Raw genomic sequence first — 22,458 nt, forward strand, 5'->3', positions numbered from 1 at the left:
GAATGGTCATCGATTGTTTATAGCACACGCAAATGCCATGAGGCGTCACATTCAACTAGCAGACGGCGTCCGACCGAATCAGTCCACTCAAGCGGCTATGGCCAACTCCAAAAATCCCTCTTCTCAGTCGAAATTGATCGCGTACGTGCTCACAGGGCACTAATTACCGAGTTGATGTCAATCAATCATTCATGTAGAATCACCGGTCCTACCGGGGTTGGGAAGACAACGGTCAGTGAAGTACCAGAGCCAAGAATGGTATCAATTTGGTCGCTGACTGACCTGCTCCCCGCCAGTTCATCAACCTCGTAACCGGTTCATCTCTGAAAGTAGGCACAAGCTTGCAGTCGTGCACGGACAAGATACAAGTGGCACGATGCATCATGGGCGGCGAGCTCATCACGCTGATCGATACGCCTGGATTCGACGATACGTTCAAATCGCAAGCTGACGTATTGAAAGATATCGCCGACTTTCTCGAGCAAACGTAACTCATGATGATTGACATAACGTCTTCTCTTCATGCTAACCGGTTCGTTTCATCTAGGTATGAGAAAGGGCGGAAACTGACCGGAGTCATATATATGCATCGTATATCCGACTTCCGCGTGGGCGGCATTGCCAGAGAAAACTTTCGGCTCTTTACCAAGATATGTGGTGACGACGCCATGAAGAACGTAATCATCGTCACGACGATGTGGGAAGATGTACCTGAAGACGTCGGCGAGAGAAGGGAACGAGAGCTTTCTAGTAAACCCATCTTTTTCAAAGATGCCATCGATAACGGAGCACGAATGATGCGACTTCGACACGATCACATCTCAGCCGAAAATGCCATTATTCCCTTCCTTCGCCGAGCTCCAGAAGCGCTGCTGATGCAGCGCGAACTTGTTGACCAGCGAAAGCAGCTCCCCAACACAGCAGCCGGCATCGAGCTGCGGTCGGAGCTTGAGGAGCAGAAGAAGCGGCATCGCAAAGAGATGCAGGAGCTGCGACGAGACAGGGATGACGCGATGGCGAAGAAAGATGCTGTTCATCGGGAAGAGATGCGCACGATACAAGACGAGTATGAGAAGTTGCAGAACCAGCTACGCACTGTTCAAGAAGAACTGCGCAGACTCAAATCCAAGGATCGAACGCAGAAGCCCAAGGGGAAGTATTCGTTGACGAGGGCAGGCGGCATGATACCATCGAATGATGGCTCTACGAAAGTGATATACGTCACCAGGTACAGACGCGGGTCTGGATGTCTCAGTGGTGATGGTTTTGAATTGTAACAGGAAGGTAAGCGACATTTTCATGAGCAGAATTTGTAGCTGAAGCGTGCCGGATAGGACAGTCTGATGTGTCGTCTGTGTGGATGTTCCATTCTGCGTATCACTTGCATCGTTGTGATGTAGACTGATCGGACTCAACCTCGACTATGAACTGATGCACTCGTCACCGTTTGAAGGATCGTGCACGTTTCGTGCAATGCCTGCATAGCTTCCATGTGCGCGGTACTTCAGCAGGGAATCGTTAAAAGGTGACTTGCGTATTATAGGGATGTCTGTGACTGAGGTGAAGGTTTTCGCGCGTCTGACTAGAGGCACATGTGCGTTGAAAACTTCACTATTTCTTGGTGATTTGTCGAGCTCACCGAAGGTAGTCATAGCTGCGGATGCGCAGACCATGGATTATCCGTGGATGGCATTCAGCCTTCGTGACACTCGTCCGAGCCATGCACTCCTGGTCGTTCAGATCTCAGAAGGCACTCACTTGCACACGGCGCATTGCGATCTCTTTCTGATGTGTGTGAAATGCCAAGGACGAGGAGGATATATACCCTGGCGGGTGCAGAAATAGCACGCCAAGGCAGACATTTGCCTCAATCCACAAGTTATGTCAATTCTACAGCCTGACCCTGCACACGTTATGCGATGCCAGTCTCAGCGGCCGTCATCCGGTCGAAGTGGTCGCAAGGCAACGTACTGATCTCGGTGATTATAGCTGGGAAATCGACTTCAGCGAGGTGTCAGTGAAACAGGACCGCCGAGTCTCGAGGTTGCAGGAGGAAGGGTGGACATGGTCAAAGAATGGCGCTCTGTCGTTGATCGCCGTTGATCGCCGTGCGCTGACGCTGGACTGTATACTTAGCACCGATTATGAATGACTGTCCTCTCCGTCCCGACGGGTCAACCTCGGGTGAGTGGCAACTGTCTACCCTGTGCATCACATGCTGATCACGCATGCTGATGCACTTGCGGCTCATGCACCTACTCAAAAGCTCCATAGATCGTCGTTCATCAACAGAATCATGCTTCCATTCCGAATTTTCAGCCAGCCATGCAAGAAATGTCTGTGCTACATCATCTGCATGCTACGAAGTAATAGCATATCGATTTGAGCTAAGTCCTGGGCCCGAGTTGATGCTAAATCCTCGCGACATGACGGTGCGTGCTGTGCATGGAAGCCATAGTCACTGGTTGCATTGTTCAAGCGTGGTGGCCAGGTACATGTGACGATCGTGCCCTCTATTGTGTAATATTAACCGATCGTAGGATATATAGAGAATGTGTGATCACTTATATCTACCATTATCGCCATGTCAAGCCGTAGCAAGCCTCAGAGTTCTACTCAGGACAGGAAGCTCGTTATGTATGCCTGCATGCGAAATCTTGGATGTCGCTGACTGATTATTACCCTTAACTGTCAGGGTTATGGGTCCCACCGGATCGGGGAAGACAACAGTGAGAGTTACTTGGGAATTAGGCATGACCGAGTTCGTATGAACTGACGGTTTTCAGTTTATTAACCTCGTTAGCGGATCGATGCTACGCGTCGGTTCAACCTTGGAGTCGTGTACTAAAGAGATACAACTGGCGAACTTGGATCTGGGTTGCCAGCCAGTAACCTTGATCGATACTCCTGGATTCGACGATACGGTAAGACCGCAAGCCGAAGTACTAAAGGAAATAGCGAAATTCCTCGAAATTACGTGAGTAGCCGATGCAGCATCGCAGGGTCTAGTCTGATCACAGAGGCTCCCAGATACAATCGAAAACTGACCGGGGTTATCTACATGCATCGTATCTCCGACAACCGCATGAGTGGTTCCGCGATTGAAAACGTTTCCTTGTTCCGCAAGATTTGTGGCGAGAGACCGATGAAGAATGCGGTTATTATGACCAACATGTGGTCAAAAGTGGACGAGAATACTGGCATCGATCGGGAGATCGAACTTAGAAGGAAGTACTTCAAGTCAGCACTTGAACGTGGGGCAACCATGATCCGAAACGATGACACTGTTAAATGCGCGAGAGCGATATTAGGCTTTTTGATGCTCAATCAACCAGAAGAACTACACCTTCAATATCAGCAGGTCATAGAGCATAAACCCGTACAAGAAACGGATGCAGGCTTGGAGTTCTTGAGAAGACTGCAGGAACTAATGGATGATGCATTGCGCAGAAGCCAGACGGAACGCGCTAAAGAAAATCCAGACAACGAGGAGATCACTAGGCTACAAGAAACAGTCGATATGCTTAGACGGGAAGAGTCAAATATTCAAAAGGAGATTGCAAGCGAGCTGTCGGCGAGGATCCAGGAGTTGAGTCAACAAGTTCTTGATTTTATCGATAATTCGGGGAGAGTCCATTCGGGACCATCAGATTCTAATTCTCAGCAGTCATCGGATGCCCATCTCCAGCAGCCCCCTCCGTCACCTCGCTCGTCGTTTCCTACCCCTCCTCGGTCCGGTTCTTCCACCAGCTCAGAAGCCGATCCTCCTTCAGCACAGCAATTGCACCCGGAACCCGTTCTCGACTCTCCTTCTGTACCTCATTCGGATCCTTCTTCAGAACCCGCTCTTTCGTCAACGCCATTTCCACCTCCTTCCTCAGATTCTCCACATCCTCCCCCTTCATCTTCGCTTCCGACGCCATCAGCAGATAACAATGATATTCCTCACCCTGACAGTCCAGTTTCTGTTCGATCATATCACTTTCTCATTCAACAACAGCCCGACTCTTCTTCCAAGCCTCATTCGGATCCTTCTTCAGAACCCGCTCTTTCGTCGAAGCCATTTCCAACTCCTTCCTCAAATTCTCCACATCCTTCCCCTTCATCTCCGCTTCCCACATCAGCAGCAGATAAAAGTCTTCCTCCTGTATCGTCGCCGCCGCCCCCTACTTCCGCGGCCGCTTCATCCAGCCCCCATTCATCACGATCAGATACTCCTGAAGGAACATCTGGCAATATGGGTAATGCAGGAGGATTCGTGGTGGATGGCGATGTGGGAGGATGCTCTACAACCGAACGAGTAGATTGTAAAGGGCCCGGGTCCAGAATGGGCGGCGGAGGCAAAGGGGGGAGAACAAGGAAGATTCCGTCAGGAACAATTGACAATGTCGACGTGGATTCTGGTGCAGCCTCATCAGCGCATTCGACCCCTCCTGCTGCGGGTAACTCGAATAAGAAAAAATGTTGGTGCCGCCGCTGGTGCTGCATTCAATGACCATGGTGAGTAATTCGAATGCATTGAAGCCGATTCCGCCTCATGCATACCCAGCAGCACGCAGTTGAATGGATTGATTTGTTACGTTCGATTTGACCCGATATTTTGTTTCGCGCCGTATGTGTGCGCTCGGTGTGGATTACAAACGTAATCGATGATAAACGCAGTTCAATTCGCAATGTCCAGTCCGATAGCGTCAAACTGCGTCGATGTATCATTAAACCGGATGTCCAGCCATGCGGATCCATGATCGTTCAATTGCTGACCACTGCGAGCAGTGCATGATGAGAAATCCTGTGACGACATCGCGAATTCATGATTGATCATCATCGTATCACAGATGAATGTACAAGGTACTGTCTTCGGTTCAGTCATTTATCTCCTGGAATATGGCAGCATTCATTCAAAGACAACCCTCCAGCGGATGTCTTTCACTTCCGAGTGAGAAGAGAAGCAATAAGAAGAGCATGTACATTTATGCATACGTCTCGAGAACAATTGATTGGCCATTTGTCAGACAAGGAGGCAAGTCCACATTCAACGCACCGAAATTGAACGCAGGCGGTGTGTCGAGCGGTGTCACTCATCGCTGCAACACGTATCCTACATTCGATCAAGTCACCCAGTGAATTGTATCGAAAGGTGATAACGTACGAACTCTTAGATCTTCCAGCCCGGAGGTATTTGCGGTTCGCCCACGTCCGATCTAAGCTTTACCGTTTCCTCCTGTTCTCCGTCCGAGCGTTCACCAAAACTTGCTCCATGTCTCTGCACGTCATCCCAATACCAGCGAGGAAGGAAGCCGATCCTATCTTCGCCTGCTTCGACTTCAAGTACGCCATCCTCATCGAGCAGCCAAGCCGAGACGCCTACGCGCGGCTCGAATTTGACCCTCCACACCCGTGGGCCCGTCTCCAGGGACGCTATGGCCTCGACCTCCTGATCATTCCTCGTATGCTCTGCTTCAGCAGATAACGGGGGTACTGCTTGCGTGAGTGATCGCAAAAATGACAGAAATTGACTTCCCCAGTCGAGACAGCGTATGGGATCCCACGCGCCAGGCTTGTTCCGGATGAGTCGCGGGATTTCCATTGTGTTGAAAGTCTGCAACGTACTGAGCTGTCCCGAAGGCGTCCGGAACCCGACTATGATTTCCTAAGCGTAAATTAGCTGTCTGTAGGTCGGCTTGAATTCGTGTAGGATGGCTCACAGGAACACCCAGGAGGAATGATTGGAAGTAGAACTTGAGCAGCTTCCTGTTTGATGTTTAGCGAGGTGCAACGGAGGAAGGATGTCACTCACTTCTCAAATCTCGCCTCATCCTGTGGCCCTCGTATTGTAATGGAGGTCTTGAGCTCAACAAAGTTGTCCGTTCCACCTTTGAACTGGCCTACACGTTCGATCATGAGTCCAACAGCATACAGCGCAGCATCAAACGCCTACCTCGCACGCAGTCAACCTCGCCGCCTATGACCATCCTGGTGTCCGCCAGCTTTGTCTTCACCACGCTACACCATTGAACATTGGTGTCGACATCGCCGCTCCAACCCGGAGGGTGCCCTTCGAGTTTTTCTTGTGTACGCGGCATAGATGAGGTGCACCACGACTCGAATGAGTAGCCATAGTACGATCGCAGGCGGTGGTTTGGCGTCATGTCTTCCCTACGCCACGGTAATGTGAGTAAGATCGGATGCTCAACATTGTCAAAGTAAAAGCAGTACTTTTCTGCAAGTCTTGCGGCAGATAGATGCTCTTCCAAGTATAGAGTCCCGTGGACTTCCATGACATTCATCTCCCAGGCATCTCGGTCCTCATACGGTGCTGTCAATATCCTCCCTCACCAGGCAGCAAAAATATGAGCTTCGCTGCGCGAGGACTGCTGCACATCGACTCACTTGGTCATCACCCCCCTCCAAGAGACGACGCCAATATCATTGAGCCATTTCCATCCTTCGCTCTCCGTTGAGCCTAAACGAGAGAGATGACTCGAGAGCGCCTTGAGCAGTCCGTCGAGCCTTCCTTTCTCCTCAGGCCGCTTTACCCATCTCTCGTACCCATACCTCAAATTGGCGCCCCTGGGAGGATCGATGTAATATCGTAGTGCAGAATCGTTGAATTCGAGCGTACGAGATGGAGTATAGGAGAACGTCAAAAGTGCGGATGGCCGCTGAAATGGTGCTGGCTTGGCCACAGCAGTAGTCGGAGGATAGGCTAGATTCTTGACATCGGGATGACGGTCGACAGCTTGACGCTTGGGATCTGGCTCGGGTGCACTTATTTCGTCTATGCTCGACGCATTCCGTTTTATGGTGGACATGGCAGCAGCCCTCTAGTGCACAGCGAACAAGACTTCAAACTCAAGCTCAGCGAGTGGGAAAGTAGGGATAGTGAGCGCTTGAGCACCCGCCCAACTTCTTTATCGGGCACGATAAGATAAGATGCTCGGGATTTGCTTCAGGTTCCGAGCAACTCAAAGCCAATTCGAACTCGCACCTCGTCATCTGGCCTGAAAACACGGCCTTCCATCGCCTCTCGCACCACCCTTAGTGAAGGACACAGTGCTGCAGAACGGCGGATCTACTTGTGGCACTTCGCGGTGCCGTCGGAGACGTACCATTTGACTACGAACGTAACCTTTTTGGACGCAGCAGAAATCCAAAGGACAAGAGTGGTTTTACACCTCTGCTCTGCGCGATGCGGGCTGCAAGCGCTTATATGAACGACATGCCCACGCTCGAGGACAAGCTCAAATCAGTTCGAACAAGAAGTCAATTGACAATAAATGTGTACTTGGACTTGAGATATATTGAACAAGTGTGCATCATGGTCAAGGACAATAATAAGCATAATGGCGCAGGTGCCGAGAATGAAGTAGGGGGCGTATTTAGCAGAATTGTCCGTGCACTGCAATGCTCACTGGCAGCTCAGAAGCCTGACCCATTTTCTGACGTGCGCGGTTTGCACTTGCGCCAATTTAGTTCATGTTCGAGAATCTATTCAATGAAAGCAATGGATGCAGTTCTGGCACGATCTTCATGAGCTGGGGGAGAGGTAAATTCTGCAAGCTGAACTTGTCTAGAGAATGTGCGGATATGAGTAGTACTACTCTCAGAATACTGCGTGTACTACCCCCGGAAGATGTATTCAATTCTATTATGATAAACGCAATGATAGTGAAGAAAAACCTGTGATATCTTTGTAGTTTTGCGATCGGCAGGGGAGTCGTTGTGGCGACATAGAATCAGCTGGAAGAGCTTTGGCATGGCTCTTAGCGCTCGCGGTCGTGCATAACGCCTGACATCCTTATAATGTCATCTATAGATGAACATTGAGTTGAAGTGTGGGTACGATTGAGTTGGTCAATCTCTCCGATAGTGTGCAATGACTCGATTGAACACTGCACTTGCCGTTCTGGGCGCTGCACTCAGCGGCAGTCCGCGGGCCGCGAATTACCGCGCCACAACCTACGAGGCGAACGAGCGCTTTTCGCCATAGAGTATCTCGGAACAGTCCCTACTCCAATGTTTCTATGGCTCAATCTTCGACTGATAACATTGAGCTCCTTATTCAATCCCATTCTCTGATTCGCAGTGTGCTCAGATTTTTTGTCGAAGTGAGTACGCCCTCACCTAGTCATCGTTCGGGCAGACGTCTTTATGTCCTGGCGTCGGAGTTCTCTGACAGCTCTGGGACAAGTGGTGAAGAGATAAAAAGCGCAAGTTGATTCTGTACAGGTGCGACATCACCATTCTGATCGGAAGCATATGTCATTGTCTACATCTGCATCGCAAAGAGACCTTACTCTTGCTGTGAAGGAAGGCTCATCATCTCTCAAAATTTCCCTGTACAAGTAGATCAGTGCCTCCACCGACCTGAACCTTACCCACGGAGTTGTCGATCTTCTTCTCACTTCCAGCATTACCAACATGTCCTCCCGCCGGCATCCTTCACCTTCAAACATGCTTCCCACCACTGGGAAGGGTGTGAGGCGAAGAAAGAGAAAATTGATGGAATCGGTGCTCGCGCGGCCGCATTCGCTCATCTTCTCGATTATTTCGAGAACGAGGCGAAGATCGAGCGCAATTCCATTGTACATGCATGCCATCGTGTAGTGCATGGCGGAGGCTGTTTTGGCCCAGTCGTCATCAACGAGTTATTATCCTATCGAGAGGCTCACTGATCTCGCACTTCTCTAAGCAGAAATGTTGCTTTTCACGTCTCGTGAGGCTTATTTCTTCACTCTCTCACAACAGGGCAGCACTCTCCGTCATGCAGATTTACATCAAGGCGTTGCGAAAGTCCGAGGCAGTTGCATATTTCGGCACATCCTTCCATCGGTTGTCTTCCTCCATATTGCGACTTATGCGATCAACTGGGGGCTGCACAGAAGTGAGGGTCCAAGAGGTACGGCGCTGATGGACTTAGCTGTGAGTCGTTTGCTAGCCGCTTCCGAGACATTTATTGAACGTCGCGCTTTATGCTAGGTGTATACAGAAGGTACGTGTTCCCTGCCGTACGTGCACAGAAACAACTCACGCCATTGTCACCAGCCTGCATCGTCTCTCAATCTGATAGTCGATCACCGCGGTTCTGGAGCGTCTGCATGTGAGATCCGAAACGGGTGCTCGCTGGACACTACCATGGCCTTACGCCGCTCATTGGACTGCCTGGAGCGACACACAGCGGTGCGGTCTAGCCTTCACTCGTGTTCCACTATACCAACCGCGCAGGGCGTATCACCCACGATCCAATCGCAGCAGTTGACGTGCGCGTTACCCGAGCAGAGTCTATTCGCAATACCGAGAGCGGCTGGCATTCTCTTACGGGACGGCAGACTTCGGCAAGTCGTGCATCGAATGAAGGAGGCGTGCATGTGGGGCAACGGCCATTTAAAATTCGCTGGATGTTCGGGATTCGGGACTCCCATGTGAAGTGGCAACTCGCGTTTGACCAATTTACGGATAGTTTATCCGGTGCCGGCGATGCGATAGGTGCGTATTCCGTCAGGTTGGCGGCAAGGTGCATGTAATGGTGTTCTTGGGAAGGAGAGTGCGGAGTTAGAGAGGAAGTAGCGCCGCCCAGCGTCGCGTGCTTGGGGTTTCAGCTTTGCTAGCTTCGAGATGGCAAGCGAATGTGCCCTGGAAACTGTATTTGGGCAGTGAATGTCAAATAACGATCTATCGAACAACGAACAAGTGTCACCAGCAGAATTCCTACTGTCATTGAGATGCAAATTGCGATGACATTAATAGGCAGACAGCTTCCGTGCTTGCTTTGCGGCGACTATGTCTGGCAATTCAGCAGCCAGCTTTCTTACCGCTCCAGGGTCACGCGCGTCGAGATCATCCGGTGGATCCGGCGGATGGTTGCTATATAACTGGTTCCGCACACAGGTCCAACCTTCGTGCTGAATGACAGCTGTAGCCTGCCATCGAGCCGTGCATGGAGCCGTGCGCCACATGCTGAGAAATGCGATGAGGGATCTTACCTCACCGACTGCCCTTGATATATATATGTATGTGCGTAACGTCCCAGCAATTGCAAGTGACTGTTTCTCGCACGCAGTATCGGGATGTCCTCGTTCCTGCACACTCTATCGCTTCTGGCTGCGACATGGCTACTGTGGAGGTTTATCCGCTGGCTAATTAGCAAGGATCCGCTACGTAGTATCCCTGGTCCTCCTTCGATGTCGTTTCTGACTGGTATGCTGTCGAGTGTTTTATATAAACAGACACAGATCTTACATCCTCTACTGTCCTCAGGAAATCTAGGCCAATACTTCAATCGCTACGGTTTGGAGTTCCAAAGGGATGTTGCACTAAACTATGGTCCTGTCGTGCGACTCAGTGGCCCTTTTGGCGTACGTATTGTAAGCTTGCTTTGTAGAGACTTACAAGATGAACTCCACATCAGAGCTCGGCATTGTATGTAGCCGATCCACTCGCACTGCAGGCCATGTTTGGGAAGTACCAGGCTCTATATGACCAGTGGGACGGTATCCTCAGGCGAGCCTTCGTGAGGCATGTTTCATACTACTTGCTCACTGTCAGGCAGGGGACTTGCACTGGTCATTGGCCCCGGCTTGATAGGTACACAAGGTCAGTAACCAGTACGTGAGTGACGACAACTCCCCCATGAGTCTCATCAATCATTGATAGGGGAGCACCATCGTAGACAGCGCAAACTATTGAACTCGGCATTCTCGACGAGCAGTTTGCGTACGATGCTGCCAGCAATGTACGAGGTCATGCACAAGGTGTGTTCACGTCCGGGCATAGCGCGGTTCTGTATTTATATCGCGCATATTCACCGCTGACCAATCGAACATTTGACAGCTTTGTGACGCTGTCGGCTCTCGCATAGGTGCACAGCCCCAGGAGGTTGATATACTACACTGGCTTGGACGCGCCTCCCTCCAAATGATAGCCAAGGGCGGTATGGCCCATTCTTTAGATTCACTCGCCGAGGAAAGACCCAACAAATATGCAATTGCTGTGAAATCTTTGTTGTCAGCCATTTCGCAATCTGATATTGCATTTGTCTCAATGCTCACTATCTACCGGTGACAGAGCGGCGATGGTGGAGCTCAGCTGGCTACAGTACTTGCTGCCGATATTTTCTCCCTTAGCACCTCCGGCCATATGGCGAAAGATTCTGAATATGGCACCGTATCAGCCGATGAGGAACATGCTGGATATCACGGATACACTGGACAGCATGGCGAAGGAGATCTTCAACGCGAATAAATCAAGACTACAGGGAGAGGCCACAAACCTTTCAGACTGCGACTACAAGCACCAGGGCATCATCGGTACATTGAGTATGTCAAGTCTCTGATTAGTTAGCAAACTCTCACTATATCGCCATCACAGTGAAGGCGCATCTAGAGGCATCTGAGGATGACAAGGTGCCCGAGGAGGAGGTAATCGCACAGATCGTGTAGGTGTGGTGCACGATGTCTTTGAACCGACCGACTGACCTGAGTCTGTTTCAAGTACATTCATGTCTACGGGGATGGAGACTACATCCAACACGACAGGCAAGATATTGGAGTACCTCGCTCACCGGAAAGATTTGCAGGACAAGCTTCGTAGCGAAATTCTCGAGGCTAGTAATGGCGAAGACTTACCATACGATGCGCTTATGCAATTACCCCTTCTCAACGGCGTATACCGGGAACACTTGCGACTGTATGTGCGACATAAAGCTTGTGACACTATACCGCTCATGATACCGATAGTGACCCGATTGCGCCACTCGCCATGCGGTAGTACGTGCAACCATTTACCTCATTGTGCCATGCTGAATTTTCCTCCATCACTAGTGCCTTGACGGACACTGTTCTTCCCCTTTCAAAGCCTATTCGTGGGGTCGATGGATCTCTTTTACATGAATTGCCTATTGCGAAAGGAACGAAGGTTATCATCGGCGTGCTCGGATCCAACACGAACAAGAACGTGTGGGGGGATGACTCGCTAGAGTTCAAGCCCGAACGCTGGCTTTCGAAAAAGTTCTCGACGACGTCTGATGAAGGTATCAGTGTCCCTGGAATATATGGGAATTTGTATGTTTGAGTCTGTTTTAATGAAGCACAATCGACTAACGATCGTGTCCTGCTACTAGAATGACATTCGCTGGTGGACCAAGGTCCTGCATGTGAGTGTCGGATTTCATTTTGCAATAACCCAGAACTTCCACTCATGTTTCTCATAGTGGGTTTAAATATGCCGAACTACAGATCAGTACGTCGGGTTGAAACTGCCAACATGATGGCGCTGATTGATTACTTTATCAGAGGCTTCGTTGGCGGTCCTCTTGACGAGTTTCTCGTTTGCGCCGTCTCAAAAGAACGTCTTCTGGAATGTTACGAATGTCGTCTATCCGACCGTGGGCAAGGACAGCAGCTATATGGAACTTCCGCTGATAGTGCAGCGACTGGGAGGCAAAACATAAAAGGAATACCGGGGCTGCGTGCCTGGAACTCGAGAAGAGGAGCGATTATGGCGGAAGAGATGTGAACTCCCACTCCGTTTCATCATATACCATGAGAGCAATATAGGATGCCATAACAGACGCCCTCCAAATCACCCGACTCGTATTCTTCACGTTACACCGATGTCTGTATTACAACAATGACATTTTCACTGCTAGTTCCATCACTGCTTGATATTCAAGGCAGGCTAAGGTTACCACCTCGAACAAGACGTTAACGGAAGATGCCGATCTGATCCAAGGTCTCGGGCAAGGTTACCCGAGATGTACTCGTATCGGCCCTCTCTCTTGCCTTCACAGGTCAAAGAGCTCTTCTCTCCCTTCGACACTCTGAGTCTATGCATAGAACCTTTGCGGAGAAACAGTTGCTTGCTGATGGCAGGCGGCGGGAAAGAAGTAGGGGGCTCGGACTCAGCGCCTGCCGGGCTGGCAAAATCATGATGCCCGTGCCTCTCGTACGTACTTTTGTCAAAATGCCGTGCGACGAAGCAAAACCATACTCTGCTTACTTCCATTGTCTCTGTGGTCGCATAGAATATGCAAGAAATGTTGTCAAAGGCATAGCTCGAAATTGTGGAATGGGATGAGCCAGCCGCACATATAGCCATGGAGTGAACCCCCCATTTCGAGGCAGGTACATCTGCGGTCATTACTGTCAGAATAATGACTTCGTATAAGTTGTCTGCGAATTGACAAGGCGGAATTCAGCACCAACAGATCAGAACGTACAAGAAATCGAGTGCGACATCCAATTGTAGCATACAGCATCAAGAGACTAGAATGTTGTTTAGAAATTCCTGCTCACTCCCGCGTCTCTACGCACGATTTCGATCGCCCTTCGTTCTACAGCTCAACCTCTTCGTCGTATTATCAACGGTGATCATACAGACTGACAATAAACGTAAACGTGAAAAATCAATCAGCAAGAATGATTAGATTCCATTCAACAGGCCTACCGGGGCAAGGAAGCGAACCCTTCCAACGCCTATTGCCCTGTCATCCCTTGTACAACGATGTAGAAGGTGTCAGATCTACTCTTGCGCCGGTCTTGCACCCAATATGCGATTACGAGTAGCAACATCAGGACGATGAACACGATGGTGACGATCATGAAAACCCTGCAGTACGTGATCACGTCGTGCAGACGGGCGACGATGTTCATGTTCTTCTCCTCATTCATCGTCATCTGCGCGGTGTTCGCAGCAACTCTGTCCAACATCTCGCCGATCCTCTCCTGCATTCTACCCAAGGACTCTTTGATAGCCAGCCCGCGCATGACAGCGGCAATATCTCGTTGTCGATCGAAATCCACGACTATTCGATTCGTCGCGGCTACAATTGTGCCTATCGCTGCGGCGATAACCCCAATGATGAAAGGAAACGTCTACAATCCCGTCAGTAGCCTCCTCGATCGTGACTCGCAGACGTACCTTCAAACTGATGGATGGGTTGTAGGGCGGTTAACTTGAGGTGTCTGGTCTGCGATAACAAGTCTCGCACCTTCTATGTACCCGTATTCAAAGACAACGAGGTATCCTCGTGGCCTTGGGCGACGATCGGCATTGAGGGAACGTGGCCGCCCTGATAATTCGAGAAGCACAAGGCTATGGTTCTCCTGGGACACGATCATCCACAACCACGACGAGAAGCAGATTGCACGCGATGTAGCTGACAGTGTGATAACGCATAATCGTTTCGCGCGTCTCTCTGGACAACATATATCGAAGGCCTGGCAGCCATCGCGTACGTTTGAAAAGTACCCTGTTGAGTTGACGCACGCTTGACAATCCTTTGGGAAATTTGTTGATAGCACAAACTCAAACGATATGCCAAGCCAGGAGACTGCGCGACATTGCTCGCAGCCACATCAATGCTGCCCTATGCAGAAACAATGATCCAAGGCAAGATAATTATGAGAGAAGACATACTGCGATCACAGGCCAGGCTTGCGAGAAGCGTTGATGTGAACCATCTCGGAGTGAGCCGTTCGCCTAAGCAGGAAAGTGAAGCAACATCCATGGGAACATCATGTCAACTCCGATTGCTCAAAAGCATATTCGGATCTTGCTGCAGGCTCCGTTCAGTGCCATCGGTAGCAATGACTATCCCGTAGCGACCACAGATGAGCTGATTAGCCTGTATCGTCTCGGCGGGTTGGGCGATGTCCACGTCCAGTAGACTCTGCATACACGTCTCAAGCTTCAAGGTTCGAGTGACATCACCGAGAGGAGATGATCTTCGACGGCCCTTGCGCTGCATATCGGTGATGCTAATCACCGTTAAGAGCACTCCAGAACACGCAGAATTGCGAGTGTTTCAAGGTCAAGGTACCTCGAGGAGACGAGACATGTCGTGTGAGTCGCCCAAGGTCACCCGAGTCGGAAAGATAGCGACGACCAACGAGAGAGAAGACCACAAGATAAAGCAAGGAGCATGCAAGACATGAATAGTCTTTGACCTCCTTCTGCAATCCCAGATCCACGCCATTAACTGAGGCAGCTAGCAGGTCGTCCTCTTCGCTTCAGTCGATCGTTGACCCGAGCGTTGCTTGGACATATCCATCCACGAGCTGAGGCTAGGACATCGCTCAGTGCCACATTGTCTGGCTTCGAGTCATCCAACAGGTCTCTGAGTTGGGACAGCACTACTGATACATAATATATATTTACAGGTACAAGTATCCAGCAACGCTATAGAACAGCAGACATTGAACATGGTCAGGCAGGCCCTATTGGAAGTCCATGTGTACAGAAGTATGGGTCGCAGGTACACGTTGCAATATAGTAAATGGGAAATACCTAACCAAATGCACAGTACTACTATTACACAGACACGACATCATGACTCAGGCCCAGGTCGTATTCGTCCACCATCGCTGGTCGGCGCCACGCACCGTCCACTCAGCGACGCCCTTCACAGACGCCACGTACACATGCGTCCCCGTCGGATCGAAGCAGGTACCTGCCAGGTCCTGATCAAGCTCACCCCCATCTGCCTGGCCGCCCCTGCGATGCCTACGAGGCACACCCCCCGTCGCCCGCCGCGTGCTATATGGGCCAGAGCTCTCCCGGCGCAGAAGGTGGGTGGGGCGAGAGACGCGGCCGCGCTCAGATGTCCGCGTCCCCGACGATGGGATAACAGGCGACGGAGACGCCGAGCGAGACGGTGCATGCGACGAGAAGCAGTCAGCTTCCAGCTCATCGACGTCCATCTCGTCTTCCGCAGGGTCCTCATCATGCTCGCGCCCAATCGTATCGTCCATGCGATTGTCATGCATCTGCTCCGGGTCGAGGACGGCTGATCGTGCCCGCAGGCCATGCTGCGAAAGCAATCGTCGAACGTCGTTCTCCACTTGTCTATCTCCAAGTGGCGGTATCACAACGATACCATCCACATCATCATCAGCATTGCGATACTCTTCTCCGCCATGTGGATGGCGACTCGGATGAGATCGCCGCCGCGAGCTCTCCGATGGTGGTATCCGGAAAGTGTCTTCGAGCGCTCCGCTGAACAGCATGATGCGTGGCGGCGGTGGCGGGGGAGCATCTTCCCATGGCCTACTCGTTCCGTATGTCTGAGACAACAGTGGCGATACAGATCTGGGGCGCACGGGCGATTGGCGCATTGACGGGATATAGTCAAAGTCGGGCATCCGCACGATCTCTTCCTTTTCAAATGTGCGCGCGTCCACAACGTGAAGGAGGGAAGTGTGCTGAAAATAGATCATCAGCATGCACAGCAACGAAGATGGTGGCAGTACGCAGTACCTCCGTGAAAGTCATGATCTCTCTCCCAGCGCCCGGAGGGCTGAATTTGACACTTCGGACGCCCCATCCTGGAGCATTGATAGACCCCCTCGACCAATCCCACGGCTCTTCGTAAAGGAATCCGCTGGCATACCCGGTACCAGTCTTGGAGGTCCTGCTCTTGTCTGTCTGGAACACCTTCAAGGGCTTCGTGCTCCGTACGTCCCACACGACCACCGCCCCTTCCTGGGATGCTACGGCGAACTTCGATCCGTCGGCTGAGAATGCAGTGCTGAATGACGCGGGTATAGCTGTCGAAGAGCTAGACATCGAGAAGGAATACGGGTTGTAGGCGATGTATGGAGACAAAGATAGCTTGCATATTGGAATAACCGTGATCCGAGATCCTCCTGTGATACGGTGGAGGTATACGTCAGGCGAGTCGCCCACGCAAAGTAGGGTGCGCCCGTCTGGAGATATCGACGCTGCAAAGCATCACTCGTATCAGATCACTCAAACGCGTTGCAATGTACGTACAATGATTCACGGGAACGTCTAGTCTCCACTGACCGGCTTCGGACAGCCTCGGCAGGGCGCCGTCGCCCTTGACGCGCCGCAGGGAGACATCGAAGAACTTGACTGTTCGATCGTTGTTGCTGACGAATAATCGGGGCTCGACACTGCTCTCATGGGAGCTGGTCAGACTGAGCGATGTCAGCAGCACCGAGTTGTTGATCGACCCCGGCTCTATCCTACATTTACTCTCCCACTGCCTGCGCCCGAATCCCCTGGTAGCCCGGCGCGAGAAACCAGTACTGCTGCATTCTTGCGGAGTGGAGGAGAACAATGACAGGTATAATTCTGCATCCTGGCCGCCAGCTGCCAATAGAGTGTCATCTGTATTAGGGACATTGAGAGCGGATAGGGAGTTGGGGGTGAATGAGAGTTCGGCGAGCGCACGGGGATTCTGTAACGTTTTAGGAGACGTTTCAGACGACTCAACTGCGATGTCAGATAGACGACGTACTGATGTAGGAGCAAGGATGTCATGTTCAATGATGGAGTGATTTTGTGGATATGTTACAAGACCTCGTTCATGTGGACATATGAGAACGTCGCGGAGTTGTCTGGAGGAATCGTGTGAAGTCAGCTCGAGATCCGAATGCAGACGGAAAGGTGAAACGCCAGCGGGTTCTGGCAAGAGACACGAACGCGCTCGTACACTAGAGTGGCGAACCCTCTCTCCCACTAATATGTGTGTACAGTACCATTGCTAGATGGCTTGTAGTGCAGCGCTCCAACGAGCAACGGGACGCCCTACGGAGGAGATCCCACACCTTAGAAGGCACTGAGGCCCCAACTCGTGTCGACCCCGTCTACCAGATACTGCCAACCACCCACTGAGCAAAAGAGGAGACGTACACATGTCCGATCGTTACCCGTGCAGGGCTTGCCGAATTCAGCGAGGGCGGGGTCAGCAGCGACGAGATACCACGAGCCATTGGAAAGCAGACGGATAGTGTAGGTGGCTAAGTCGTGCTTTCAAATTCAGTCTGAGAGCCAGCCCTGTAGAGAATGCTCGCTGAGTTGTCCTCGTGGGTGGCTGGAGGCAGGTCCTGTGACGGCAGTGCAGTGGTATGGACGGCGTGGCGGAGTCGTTAGTGCAGAGTCCGATGCAAGGTGCTCATAAACCTGCACAGGGTGGTGGTCGATAGGAGAGTCGGGGACACACCGGAGCTTGGGGATGAGAGTTGAGTGTAACTGGGTCCGTGGCACGCGCGCGCACCCTTACTCGCTGCCACCGTCGCCAGTCGAGGCAAACATATTTCCGAAACATTAGATCGTCGTCAACTTGTTCAGGTACAATAAATAACAGGCCTCCAGTATCTACCAGCATGTCTAGGCTACAATGAGTTTGAGTAAGTCAGTTCGGAATCAGGTATGTGGGAAGGACTACAGAGTTAGGGACTTCGGCGACAACGAAGCGACATGAGTAAATCGGGGACGGTAGAGCGAAAAGAATAGCAACAATGACACTCCGCAGGAGCAACGCATTCTGCAACTGGTACAGTATATGAGAATTCGCATGAGCGTCCAGCATATCGTACGGACATAACAAGAGCAAGGCACGCGGTGAGCCCACCAATATATAAGACAGATCAAGGAGAAATAACGTAGCGGACGAGCATTATCTCAGTCACGGTCATCCGTGCCCGATGAGTAGAGGAGAGGGTTATAGCACATAGCCACCGTTCGACCAATCGCCGTCAGGGTCGGGCTTCATGCTAGGTCCAACGGTGCTCGCGCGAGACATGTCCTGTTGCACCGATGCCGGTGTGAGCTCCTCCTGCAATTTCCGGCACTCTGCACCACCTTCTGACCGTACTAAAATGAAAACACGTCAATTGCAAAGCTCGAGAGCCCAAGAGAAGATGACTCACGATGACGATTCAGGGCATCCATCCGTGCGAAATTCTTCTTGCAACCCTCACAGGGATACGGCCGAATATTAAGGTGAAGTTGTTCATGTCGCTTGCAATCATGCTGCCGCGCAAAGCCCTTCCCACATCCCGGCCACTTACATTGGAACGGCTTTTCTTCCGCGTGTGATCGCAAGTGACCTTGAAAGACGGATAAGCATCATCCACACAGGTATTAAAGATCTGCTACCCACCTTTGAGGTTAAAATGACGCGTGAAAGTGCTTCCACAACCAGGAATAGGACACATGAAGTTCGCAGGCTGTTTCCGGCGCTTCTGGCTGGCGTCCGCCGTACTGGGCGTCGTGACGTTCACCTTGGCGATATGCGTCGGTATTCCAGTGTCCGTCGTATTCATCATTCCCATGTTCACACCCATGCCCATATCCATGTCCGCACCCATGCCCATGTCGACCTGCAGCACCCCTCCCGAGACGACCCGTCGCATCGGCGATGCATTCATGTTCATAGGCATCGACATGTCCGGAAGCGCGCCATAGCCAGGGCGAGGACTTGCCGACGGGGACGGGTACGGACTGGCCCGCGCGCTGCTTCCCCCGCTACTCCATCCAGTAAGACCGCCCATGCCGGGGCGCTCGCGCGACCCTGAAGACGCCCGGCGAATGTGACGTGTGATGGAGGCGACCGGTTCGGTCGGATGCAAGTATTGGCGCGTGCTTGTGGCACGGATGAACTCTTGCGAGGCGGAAGATGGAGGTGGCACGAGCATCCCGGAGATGTTGAACGGAGACGATGGCGTGCTGAAGCGAATGTCTTCGGAGCGCACTTGTCTGTGCCCGCGGTTGTCAGACTTGGTACGACGTAAATTGACTGCGGCGATGTCGGGAGTTAGGTAATTGGGGTTCAGAGATGTCGAAAGGCCGGGATGACCGAAACTGAAAGGCTGGGGGACGGACGGCTGCTGCAAGGTTGGTCCAAATGTTGTTTGGTTTGGACCTGCGGAGTTGGGGTAACGGAATGGCGGTGGACGGAAGGAGGCGGTCTGAAGAAGGTTAGAAGAGGACGCCTCGGGAAGGACATCATTCATGTTAACTGTTCCGGCGGACGTTGGCCTTCGGCCATCGTGGGAAGTCAGGTGGCTGCCATCAGCGCCCGAGTTAGATCCTTGATGGGGGTCACCCATCAAAGATGCCGCGTCCCAGGCAGGCGGGCGCAGCGACGTGTCTGAGAGGCTTCGTGTCCGTTGTGGCGCCTGCGGTAACAGGAACTGTTCGGTTCGCATGGATTCATGGGGCGTCTCGCCGCCGAAGGTCATTCCCGAGGTACCTACAGATCGTGACCCGGAATGAACAAATGGCCGATCGGCGACCTGTGCGCAGGAACTCACCTTGATTCTGCGTAGGCGTTGACAAATTCTGCACCTGAGACTGACGGTCCCATCCGACTGGGTCAGATCGTTGCAGGCTCGAGGAGCCGTCTACGAATGCGGCATGCATCAAGGTTCGTCAAGAGATTGATGAGAATGGCAGTACTGACCTGACGCAGGCGCGGTCTGGAATAGTACCGGCTGCGCCGTGTCCCCTCCTCCACTCACGGGAGTGGCCGGAACGATGTGTAGCTGAGGACCCGATGACATTACACCGTCGCCTGAGGGAGCATTTATTGTAGGAGGCTCAGGCGAGGGGCTGGGTGGAATCATTAGCTGTGGCGGGGATGCTTTATGCGACGGAGGGGAGGAAGGCAGCTTTGCCGGCGAGAAAGCGGGCGAGTCAAAGCGCAAGCTCTCGAAATTTAGGTGAGGCGACGCGGGCGGCTGATATGAGGAGGTCGACGAGGCATGGCTGCGCGTGTCATCCTCACCGCCATTGCTCGAGGCCGGAGAACCGTGATCAACCATGATAGATGTCATTTTCTGGTCAAAGGCGGGGGGCGTTATCGACACTTGGGGGAATCCGTCACCAGACATGAAATTGTCGTCGAGCGTGAAGAGACCAGAGGAGCTGGGCGCGTCGTAACTGGATGGGTCGTAATCGTCTAAGTTGAGTGTAGACGAGGGATCAAAAAGACCGATGGTATGATCGTCGTCGAATGAGGGCAGATCGGAGAGGATTGAGTAGGGCGAGTTCTGGTACGAGCCGTTGTATGAGGGTGTGTGCGGAAAGGACGCCTCCGGATGAGAGAATTCGGGAGCGAATTCAAAGCTATCGAATGGAGAGCCGGGGTTGGGAGAGCCGTCGAACTGGCTCCCTTCGAAGTCGGTTGGCTGTGAGTCTGAAACAAGGAGGGTATCCATGCCGCTCTACACTCTTTGTACGATTGCACAGTGTCACTAAAACGGATGGGGCTGTGTTTGTGTATGGCGGAGCAGGGCTGTGCGACCACACTGGAGGATCTCGTCGACAAAAGCTGTGCGATGGGAGGAGGGGGAGAGGAAGGTCGTAACTTATGCGATTCCGAGTCCACCACAGAAGTCTCCGTACTTCGAACTCCGCTCGACCAATTCGGGCCTATCGGTTCCTGCCCATCGTTAGAGCTGCTTTGCTCACGGCATCCACAGCCTAGCCTCAACTGAGGTTCGTGTGCCTCTCTCGTTCTCTGTTTAAGGTTGCGCTGTAATATATGCTTCGAGTCATGCTGAATTCGCAGCCTCAGCACTGCCAGTCGTGGCTGTACGTATATGGCGCCCAGATATCGTGATATGCCGGCCTGGCCGGCGTGTGCTTCGCCATTGTCGGACTTTCACTTGAGTGCATCTCCGACACACTCCGCCATCACTATCAGCCACCGTCTCGACCGTCGGGCTTGCGTGGCCCTCAAACGCGTCTTTTTTGTCACCAGCATCATATCTGTGGTCGCGTCCACACGCGGCATCAAACACGCATGGCCTAAGAAAGATCCTTGTGCATTTGAACGACCTGATGGCGACGACTTGATTCGCTATCCGAGTGCAGAGTTTGATGTAAACTCCGGATGACAAGGTGAGACCGCGTTTCAGATCCATCATTTCCCCTGGCTGACCTCAACGGCGGACGCGTTTCGAACTCACACAAATCGAAGAATGTCGTCCTGGAGACTCGTCGGAGCTTGGAAAACTTCCCGATCGACCCGCGGTGGTTCCGTGCATAGCCTCTTCATCATCGATCTGATGACCGTGCAAACTGTCTTTGACTACCGATGCAACACGATCTGTCGGATGCAGTCGCCATGCATGCTGCCAATCTGCCTCATGCGAGAGCAACTTGCAACACGAATCTTGAGTGGCGCAACTTGCTCAAAGTGTCCTAGGTTTCCGAGTCGACGGGCTCTCTGGGCAACTAGCCGTCAATATCTAACACCGAGTGTTCTTGCCACAGCCTTGGAGTCAATTTCGCGCGAATTCCTAACTGACATGCTGTGCTTGCTGTGCAGAACTGCCATTGGACCGGCAGACTCATATCCATTGTATGCGTACACGGCTACTCTCATTCACGGACCGGTGGTTCACGCGTACGGGCCTGGCAGTTAAGGTCTACCCCTCACGAGGCCTCAATATTCGTTAATGTCCGTTGTGTCTCTGTCATGTCGAGCACCCGGTCCAATGTGTCCGAATGTGCCTTGGCAAGTCGATCGGCGACTACATCCCCAAAAGTACTTTCTTGCGTGGATTGTGACCTAACAAAAGCTTTAACTTGATCTTGTTTAAGCAGGCTTCTAAGTCAAACTATTTCGCAACGCTTTGGACCCTCTCATTGACGCAAGTCGTGGCGTTCATCAAGCATCATCTCTAAGGCGATTATTTAACCTTC

At 52.0% G+C, this 22,458-nt stretch overlaps 9 protein-coding genes across 9 annotated transcripts; 4 read left to right on the forward strand and 5 right to left on the reverse strand.

Moving 5' to 3' along the window:
- Positions 1-97: 97 nt before the first annotated feature.
- Positions 98-1,277, forward strand: LAESUDRAFT_763641 (P-loop containing nucleoside triphosphate hydrolase protein; the record flags this gene model as incomplete). The annotated part of the gene is made up of 4 exons (XM_040913302.1): positions 98-141; positions 198-231; positions 297-487; positions 548-1,277. The coding sequence occupies 4 exons, from the start codon at positions 98-100 to the stop codon at positions 1,275-1,277; spliced, it is 999 nt and encodes a 332-aa protein (XP_040759250.1).
- Positions 1,278-2,584: 1,307 nt separating this feature from the next.
- LAESUDRAFT_763642 (P-loop containing nucleoside triphosphate hydrolase protein) lies at positions 2,585-4,495 on the forward strand (the record flags this gene model as incomplete). The annotated part of the gene is made up of 4 exons (XM_040913303.1): positions 2,585-2,637; positions 2,696-2,729; positions 2,787-2,977; positions 3,031-4,495. The coding sequence occupies 4 exons, from the start codon at positions 2,585-2,587 to the stop codon at positions 4,493-4,495; spliced, it is 1,743 nt and encodes a 580-aa protein (XP_040759251.1).
- A 660-nt stretch (positions 4,496-5,155) lies between these two features.
- On the reverse strand, positions 5,156-6,812 carry LAESUDRAFT_763643 (RAI1-domain-containing protein; the record flags this gene model as incomplete). Its single annotated transcript, XM_040913304.1, has 6 exons — positions 5,156-5,650; positions 5,706-5,751; positions 5,798-5,885; positions 5,939-6,156; positions 6,217-6,327; positions 6,391-6,812. The coding sequence occupies 6 exons, from the start codon at positions 6,810-6,812 to the stop codon at positions 5,156-5,158; spliced, it is 1,380 nt and encodes a 459-aa protein (XP_040759252.1).
- A 1,609-nt stretch (positions 6,813-8,421) lies between these two features.
- Positions 8,422-9,567, forward strand: LAESUDRAFT_752579 (uncharacterized protein; the record flags this gene model as incomplete). The annotated part of the gene is made up of 5 exons (XM_040911733.1): positions 8,422-8,585; positions 8,749-8,899; positions 8,980-8,992; positions 9,226-9,486; positions 9,515-9,567. 5 exons carry the CDS (start codon positions 8,422-8,424, stop codon positions 9,565-9,567), a joined length of 642 nt encoding a protein of 213 aa, XP_040759253.1.
- Positions 9,568-10,067: 500 nt separating this feature from the next.
- On the forward strand, positions 10,068-12,448 carry LAESUDRAFT_763644 (cytochrome P450 monooxygenase; the record flags this gene model as incomplete). The annotated part of the gene is made up of 14 exons (XM_040913305.1): positions 10,068-10,197; positions 10,258-10,355; positions 10,409-10,490; positions 10,546-10,593; positions 10,654-10,751; positions 10,831-11,003; positions 11,065-11,315; positions 11,368-11,434; positions 11,491-11,685; positions 11,736-11,762; positions 11,820-12,059; positions 12,119-12,151; positions 12,209-12,237; positions 12,291-12,448. The coding sequence occupies 14 exons, from the start codon at positions 10,068-10,070 to the stop codon at positions 12,446-12,448; spliced, it is 1,629 nt and encodes a 542-aa protein (XP_040759254.1).
- Positions 12,449-13,306: 858 nt separating this feature from the next.
- LAESUDRAFT_458468 (uncharacterized protein) lies at positions 13,307-13,975 on the reverse strand. The gene is made up of 3 exons (XM_040902557.1): positions 13,918-13,975; positions 13,440-13,837; positions 13,307-13,376 (listed from the first exon to the last, which is right to left on the reverse strand). Exon 2 carries the CDS (start codon positions 13,761-13,763, stop codon positions 13,473-13,475), a length of 291 nt encoding a protein of 96 aa, XP_040759255.1. The 5' UTR covers positions 13,764-13,837; positions 13,918-13,975; the 3' UTR covers positions 13,307-13,376; positions 13,440-13,472.
- Positions 13,976-15,096: 1,121 nt separating this feature from the next.
- LAESUDRAFT_731086 (uncharacterized protein) lies at positions 15,097-18,019 on the reverse strand. The gene is made up of 5 exons (XM_040909969.1): positions 17,656-18,019; positions 17,261-17,360; positions 16,771-17,200; positions 16,255-16,718; positions 15,097-16,199 (listed from the first exon to the last, which is right to left on the reverse strand). Exons 1-5 carry the CDS (start codon positions 17,733-17,735, stop codon positions 15,333-15,335), a joined length of 1,941 nt encoding a protein of 646 aa, XP_040759256.1. The 5' UTR covers positions 17,736-18,019; the 3' UTR covers positions 15,097-15,332.
- Positions 18,020-18,618: 599 nt separating this feature from the next.
- Positions 18,619-19,070, reverse strand: LAESUDRAFT_663710 (uncharacterized protein; the record flags this gene model as incomplete). Its single annotated transcript, XM_040905080.1, has 2 exons — positions 18,619-18,854; positions 18,908-19,070. 2 exons carry the CDS (start codon positions 19,068-19,070, stop codon positions 18,619-18,621), a joined length of 399 nt encoding a protein of 132 aa, XP_040759257.1.
- A 1,008-nt stretch (positions 19,071-20,078) lies between these two features.
- Positions 20,079-21,253, reverse strand: LAESUDRAFT_458812 (uncharacterized protein). The gene has a single exon (XM_040902558.1). The coding sequence runs from the start codon at positions 20,964-20,966 to the stop codon at positions 20,169-20,171; it is 798 nt and encodes a 265-aa protein (XP_040759258.1). The 5' UTR covers positions 20,967-21,253; the 3' UTR covers positions 20,079-20,168.
- Between the last annotated feature and the right edge of the window lie 1,205 nt (positions 21,254-22,458).

The sequence above is a fragment of the Laetiporus sulphureus genome (assembly GCF_001632365.1).
Source record: "Laetiporus sulphureus 93-53 unplaced genomic scaffold LAESUscaffold_59, whole genome shotgun sequence".
NCBI lineage: Eukaryota > Fungi > Basidiomycota > Agaricomycetes > Polyporales > Laetiporaceae > Laetiporus > Laetiporus sulphureus.